The 8,075-nt window shown below is 36.2% G+C and overlaps 1 protein-coding gene across 1 annotated transcript; it reads right to left on the bottom strand.

Moving 5' to 3' along the window:
• Positions 1 to 5,677: 5,677 nt before the first annotated feature.
• On the bottom strand, positions 5,678 to 7,150 carry LOC122008381 (noroxomaritidine/norcraugsodine reductase-like). Its single transcript, XM_042564095.1, has 5 exons — positions 6,993 to 7,150; positions 6,706 to 6,913; positions 6,420 to 6,636; positions 6,204 to 6,310; positions 5,678 to 6,124 (listed from the first exon to the last, which is right to left on the bottom strand). Exons 1-5 carry the CDS (start codon positions 7,085 to 7,087, stop codon positions 5,948 to 5,950), a joined length of 804 nt encoding a protein of 267 aa, XP_042420029.1. The 5' UTR covers positions 7,088 to 7,150; the 3' UTR covers positions 5,678 to 5,947.
• Between the last annotated feature and the right edge of the window lie 925 nt (positions 7,151 to 8,075).

Raw genomic sequence — 8,075 nt, 5'->3', positions numbered from 1 at the left:
GATGGTTGCGGAAGTAGAAATTTGGAATGAAGTGGTAAAGGAGTAATAAAACTTGGATATCACACCTAAGGATTCCTAGGCATCACACCATAGGTTGATTGTGTAAAAAGGTATAGAAACTTAGGTATCACACCTAAGGATTCTTAGGCATCACACCATAGGGAGATTGTATCGCACAATCAAAGAGAACTCTCAAAATTTTGATGTCTATTCCATATCCCAACATTACAGCAGTATACATATTTATACTAGAACTCATAAAAGATTCAAGAAACATAAATGCTAGTAGATTGACTCATTGAAAATACAAAGGGGTCATAAAGACACATAGGAAAATTAAAAGACTCCCACATAGGAAACTTAAAAGATTCATAAATATACTATAATTTTTCAAGCATGGGAAATTAAAGCATATTGGAATTGTTGGTTATTTAATGCTAACTTTTAATTTTAACCCTTAGAAATTGATGAACTTTATATCATTTTCCAAGTAGATTTATCATCTTCCAACACATGCCAAATTAATAGTGGAATTTTAGAATCTTTATTTCTACGCTGTTGTTTGCTTGAGGTTTCTCCTTGCTCTCCTTGAACTTGATCACCTTTAGATTGAGAAATCATAGTTTTAACACCATTTAGATGAATTTGCATGCCATCAAGTTGCTCCATCATACGAATATGTATCTCATCACGTTGATTATTAGTCAACTTTCCTCTAAAGCTCCACCCGGATCTTGTAGACATATTAATGCCCTAAAAGTCTGATACCAAATGATGCTGAGGGTTGGGTGATTTGGGAAGTAGAAATTTGAAATGAAGTGGTAAAGTGATTGTAGAAACTTAGGTATGACACCTAAGGATTCCTAGGCATCATACTATAGGTTGATTGTATAAAGAATTGTAAATTGTATCACACAATTAAAGAGAACTCTTAGAACTTTGATATCTATTCCATATGCCAGTATTACAATAGTACACATATTTATACTAGGATTCACAAAGGACTCAAGCAACATAAATACTAGTAGATAGACTCATTGAAAACAGAAAGAACTCATAAAAACACATAGAAAACTTAAAAGACTCATACTTAGGAAACTTAAAAGACTCATAAATATACTATAATTTTCGAAGTATAGGAAATTAAAGCATATTGGAATTGTTGGTTATTTAATTCTGACTTTTAACTTCAACCCTTAGGAATTGATATCATTTTCGAAGTAGGTGTATCATCTTCTAAGACATGCCAAATTAATGGTGGAGTTTTAGAATCTTTATTTCTATGCATATAGACTTTTAATGAAGTTTATCACTCAAAGGCTAATCAAAATGCACAGAATTGGTTCGCCCTAAGCTTGAATTTCTTTTTAGAATCTTTATCTCACATGGATTGTCATTCTAAATATTTTTTTATGTTCAAAATCCTTCTATGAATCATATATATCAGGATTTATTATTTAAGATGAGATTTCATGATGTTATTTATAGGAAAAAGGTTAGGTGGTTAAAATGAACATGATGTACAGGAGATTAATGTGATTATCATGCGCCTTGAATAGAAAAATATATATAGTCAGACATATATTTGTTTTAGGAATAGTATACTTTTTGGAAAATACAAAGCATGTGAAAAGGTGATGTATGAGTGATTTTGTCTGAAAACGGAGGAAAATGATGCACTAGACAGGTGGCTATTTTGTTGATCGTGCGAAGACTTTGAGTTGGTAAAAAATGACTTCGAGTGACCTGCTTGTCAAAAAGAGCGTCAACAACTGGATCAAGAAGGGTTCTCTGCGCAGACATTCTGACGCTCAAGTCAGTGACTCAAATAGAAGACAATGAACAGTGGATGTGTAATGTAGCGTACGCCTAGCGTTCGCGTATGTAAGCGTATCTATGTTTGTAGATGGAGACCCTCAATTATAGTGTTACTGCTTCCTTTGTGCATGAATCTTGATGCATTGCCAAAAAAAGGACATATCATAATAATGCTATGATAACTTTCCTAAAGTGAACCCACGTTTAGCATTTTGTAGAGTAGAAACTTCAAAACGACAAAGAGGAATGTTAGGTCATTGAGTTGAGGGATCCTTAATATACTTAGCTGGCGAACTAACAGAGTCTCTTATGTAGTATGATCAGATGTTGCTTGCAGAAGCAGCTAAGTCAGAGTTAAAAAATTCTATTAGGGGTTCGGTCTTCACTCGACCTCTCTGTTCTAACAAAGACCGAGCGATTGGATTTTGATTTTTACCCTAAATTGGTTGGATGTGATTTAGGGTCAAGTGTGTTGTAGCAGATATGATTTTATAGTTGTTATAATATACATGGATGTGATTTAGAGTTTAGGGTTGAGCTTATTGTAACATTTGTAGTTTTGTAAAAAAAAATGATAAATCAGGTAATGTCGAACTTGGCGTGTCTGGTTCAATTTGATGAAAATTTTCCATCGGCTGTCAGGGAAGTTATATAACAACGTAAACATGGAACATACAAATAGTGCTAGTAGATTTTTTAAGTATTTATAATAGGAAAGTGAAACAAACCTAGGATGGAAAGAAAAAAATAAGTCAATGAAGTTATCGATGGAGGTGTAAAGTCAGGTTGATCTGTCTTATTAAATAATTTAAATAGGTTAAATTAAAAATTTATCAATCCATTTTAAGATTGGTCTAGATGGGCTGACTCACTTGGGTCTGCGACTTGTATGGGTCAGCTCGTGATGGGATTGAGTTGGTCCGCGCCTTAAAAAAAATCTTATAAAATTTAAAACTAAATACTTAAGATTTTCAACCTATATGGGTGGACCTGCTTAATTTGTAATTTGCCTTGGGTTCGGTTAGAAATTTTCAAATCTGTTGGGATGATGAATCGGTCCACCCCGTATTATGATAGTTGCTTGATGGGTCGGTCTGTCCCTCCATAAGTGTTTATTTGACTACACTAGTTGTGTACAAAGTTGATTGTGCCTACGATCAAGATCGCTCGTAGTTGTGTTGGGCGGCTATGCTTGCATGTGAGGTTGTCCGCAACTCGCGGTTGCATGGGTTAGTCATGTAGGGCTGCCCTACGATTCGTAACCGAGCATGGCGACTAGTGGCTGCATGGTGTGGCCATGTAGGGTCGGTCACGACTGATGGCCGTTTGTTGCTCGTGACCGCGCAAGGCGACATTGCCTCACGCAAGGCCACGTGAGGCAAGAAGCCACGCATTGCCACCTCTACAGGGCTACACGAGGTATTGCGGCCCACGTGGGGCCGTGCGAGATGGTGCTATCCCGCGTAGGATCGTATTAGGTTGGCTACGCAATGTCGCTCAGTCAGAGTGCCCGTGGCTCTCGTGGTTGAGTACAGAGACATAAAGAGAAAGAAAAGTTGTTTATGGATAAAAAATAGTTAAAAATTGATGTATTCGTAAATGTATTGGTTTATTATTTTATAATAAATAAAAGAACAGGGATAAATAATTCATCTGAAATAAACAGTCCAAAATTTGTTGTACATATTTTTTTTTAATCAATTTTTAAATTCATCCTCCCATATAAATAGGGTATTAATTTATTTTAGTAAACTAAAAATAAATAAATTTGGATGAATATTTTTTTGATGAAAGTCATGTACATATTTATCTAATTAGAAAATTTATTTTTTATATATTCATAATTTATTTCTTATAAATACTTTTAAAATTTCTAAAGAAGTCTATTTTAATTTATTATTATTATTATTATCTATTTTTGAATTTTTATATTTTACTATTTTGTATATCTTTCTATTTGCTACATTATTTAAGAGTAGGTTTGTCCCACTTGCGTCGTGTTGAGCGCATCTTCTGATAGCTACAAGTACTTCCAAACTCTGTTGATGAATTTCTTAATCCACCCCAATCATTTGACGACACGAATGCATCTCTAAAGAAGAATGATGCTAAAAAAAAGAATCCTCCTGTTTTTACACTTCTAATCATCTCTCCTTTTCTTCCTTGCATTTGCGAAAGTTATGACTCAGCACTCATTGCCACACGCTACTTGTTGTAGTTCGATTGACGCAGACATGTGGCATATCTCCAAGACAGACAAAACACTAAATGCCACATGAATCAAATTTCAATGCAAAGATAAAGTTTTACCGTTGTAGCATAGCGCAATCCGTAAGAGTATTTATTTTAATAGATTTTAAAATTAATTTGAATGGTGGTAAAACACCTCATTGCGAGGATAGAGTCATCAACTTTCTATCTATCTATATCCATCTCAAAAATCTGATCATAAGAATAATAATATAGAAGTGATACAATGATAAAGATGAACTCCACTAAAAGATAGGTCAAGATAGAAAAAAATGACTGATAAGATAGTCAAAATTAAGGAACGGTCAATTTTCAGAGTCACTAATCAAGTTAAGGGCATACCCGAACAGGTTATAGAGACGATCGACCCTCGAGTGACCTGTGGATCTTGGGATGGCACGTTCGAACCTTGGGTGGTTGATCGGGCCTCAAGACGGTAGGGGCAATAAGCAGGGAAAATCCAGTTGATTGAATCTTCCGATCGATCGATTAGACTTACAGCACGATCGGGCATATGACATTCAAGCAGAAAGACCGAGACGCTCAGCACATTCCATGCATGAGCCCCAGCGGGTAACGTTCTTGAGTAACGGTCGGTTGGCCCAGTGTGGGCCGGGCCCCAAGACTCAACAGTTTCCTACTCTCTTTTAGAAATTTATGTCACGCGACAGAGAATATCCTACAGACAAATCGCGCCTTCGAAGTTTCTATTATATCAAATCACAAGGATTTGTGGATCTATTTAAAGAAAGATGTCAGAGTCATTTTTATGGTCTGTCTTTTTTTAGAAGCGATTTGAAAAAAATGTAAATATTTTGAGATATGTGCATAAATACAACAGTTACATTATAAAAAAGAGTCTTCATCTACATGTGATGATATATGACAACGCTCTATTTTTTCACATATTCATTGCTACAGTTTCTTTCATTATTTTCTTCTCCCGAATTATGTACTCAATGCTGAGACCCTTTTCTTGACATGACATTAATACTCTTTATATTATAGAATAACACATAATCTTCATTTAATCAATAATAGAGCCACGTTCCTAACCAATTACTTTCACCTCGGATAGGATTCAGAAGCATATTATTCAGCAATAGTGAAATTCATCAATCTTATCATATTATTTCTTTATCATATCACTATTTTGTTAATTAATGATAATAATCCGAGAAAACATTATTCGACCAGAGTTCAAATTCAAATGATCATTAATCCTACGATATTACTTTTTCACCATGTTACTAGTTTTTTTGAATAATGATAATAATAATCCAAAAAAAATATTATTTGACAAGAGTCCAAATGGCATTCATAAATTCAATTCTACCATACTACTTCGTTAGGTAGTGATAACAAATTATTTGACCAGAGTTTAAAAATCTATTGCATTTTATAAAAAATCTTCACCATTAATAACTTGGCTCATATAGTTGGGGTCTAGTACAAGAGTATTTGAGGATTGGGTCTAGTACAAGAGTGGCAAAAAGCGATATCGCTCGCCCCCAGCGTCCCCGCCGTACTACGCCCAAGGTCTTCACGAGGGAGGTAAATCACGGTAGCTGGAGAAATTAGTGTGCAGTGAAAAGAGGTGCGCAGGGTCTAGTACAAAAGTGAACTTTATTTTGGATGACTTTCCTTATAATCTCTTGGTATATCATTGATATGCATCATCAAAAATTGAAAAAAAAAACGGCTTCATAACATTTGAAACACCAATTTTTATATTAAATTATTGCCATAGAGATTATAGTGATAAAATTCTCCGTACAACAACTTAAATGAAGAGTTCAACACCATCTTATTCGAGATCTTCATTAGAACATAATTCCAAGCACCCACCCACCTTATCCAAAGATATCTCCATAGCTACTTAGTGATTTCCGTTCACAATTCGACCTCCATCGACGACGATGACCTGACCATTCACGTAGCTAGACGGAGGGAGGCAAAGGGAAGCCACGACGCCGGACACATCCTCCGGCTCCCCCAAACGCCCGAGAGGCACGCGATGATTCTCCCTCGCCACAAATTCCTCATCTTGCACAAACTGCCACAATAAACAAATTCATATTCATCAGCCAAAATCAAATCTCTCTTCTAGATAACAAGAAGCGGTGTTCACTTACAGGGTCAATGAGTGGTGTTCTTATGAACCCTGGAGCGACACTGTTTGTTCTAATGTTATCTTTGGCCCATTCACAAGCAAGATTTCTAGCCAGTTGATTCATTGCTCCTAATCAAATGGAAAAAAAAAAAAGAGAGAGAGAAGAAACAGTTCGAAGCAAATAGTTCATACTTCCAAATGATTCCAGCAAATTCAATCAGCAATATGAAAGAAGTACCTTTGGTCGATGCGTACACAGACAAATCCTCCAGGGCAATATTGCCAGCGATGGAGGTGATGAACACAATACTGCCGCCTCCACAATCCCTAAGGAGAGGGTAAGCAAGTTGGCTCAAGTGGAACGCCGATTCAAGGTTTGTGCTGATTAAGAACTTGAAATCCTCCAGGGTTTGCTCCATCGCCGGTTTGAGGATCGCTGTCCCTGCATTGTTAACCTGCAAACGTAGAAGATTTGGCTTAGGGGGGTTTAGAAAGGAAGGAAAATAAAAAGGAGGAATTAATACCAAAATGTTGAGCTTCCCGTCGAATTGGGACTTCACCGTCGCCATGAGCTTCTCTCGCTCGCTCGGGGAGGAAACGTCGCAGACAGATCCGGTGACTTTGAGATTGGAATCGCGCCATTGTTGCAGGCACTTCTCCAGATCTGCTTGGTTGCGGGCGCAAGTGTGCACTGCCGATCCAAGTCTGGCGAGCTCCTCGACGATCGCATACCTAAATTAAGCTTGATGGATGAGTAGAAATATATAGATGGAAAGAGATGGAGTAGTATTCGATCGAGGAATGTAACTACCCGATTCCCTTGGAGCCTCCGGTGACCAGAGCAGTTGTCCCGGAGAGAGACCATCTGTTTGTGTCGATGGGAGTGTGCTCCTGCACGCTGTTCATGCTTCTTCTTTGTTTTTTTTAAGAAAGACCAGAGCAGTGCAGTGGGAAAGTTGAGAAGACAAGGCGCTTTAAATAATCGCCTGATTATTATCTTTTCCAGCCGGATAAAGTAAAACATTTCGACCATAACTATTATAATAAATTAACTTAATTTTAACATTCAATAATCCTTGGATAAAGACTGAAAAAAAAGTCACCGTCTAACAATCGTTGGAAAAAAAAATTGTTGATCATGAGGATCTCTGCAAGAATAACGTGTCGAACAGTGAAGAATAGTGGATAGGCCTCGACTTTAGTTGATTAAACCATACTCCTGCCAGAGTTGGCATGAAAATTCAACACTTCAGCTTTCCTGAATAGTGGTGTAGGACCGAGATGGTCCTAGGATCTGACGATTTGTACACTCAAATGCCAAAATTAACTCGACCACATTCTCTTAAAATGTCCTCAAATAAGTGAGTATCCCGATAAATTGATACGGGGACCACTGCTACTTGGATGACAGATAAGACAATAGGACAATCAAGGGTAATGATAAGTTGACGATTAAAATGAAAGATTATCTGTATAGATGCATCATTCGATTTGTTTAAAGAGAATATATTTAATTAAGAGATTGAATAATTTTTATTAAGTTTTTTTAATGATAGATTTTTTAAAGTCGATTGATTTTTATTGACTTTATTAAATTTCATGTAGTTGTGAAAAGAATTTTATAGAGTTCTATAAATTTTTTTACAAGTTTTTTACCGACATTTATAAATTTTTTCATGAAAATTTATGGATTTATGAGAAAAAAAAATTCTAAGTTTCGTTATTGCCAATATGATAAACATTGCTCCACATTCAATTCGCTATTGTATCTCTTCATGCATTGACATTTGCTCGTTCTTGTTCTTGAGTATCAGATAATTGATCAAAGCAATCGACACCATGAACTTGTTTTGGTAAGGATGATGAAGCTTCATTATCTGGTTCAACTAGAAAT

Source organism: Zingiber officinale, chromosome 8A (genome assembly GCF_018446385.1).
Source record: "Zingiber officinale cultivar Zhangliang chromosome 8A, Zo_v1.1, whole genome shotgun sequence".
In the NCBI taxonomy this organism is placed as follows: Eukaryota; Viridiplantae; Streptophyta; class Magnoliopsida; order Zingiberales; family Zingiberaceae; genus Zingiber; species Zingiber officinale.
This window is presented reverse-complemented; position numbering and strand designations above follow the sequence as displayed.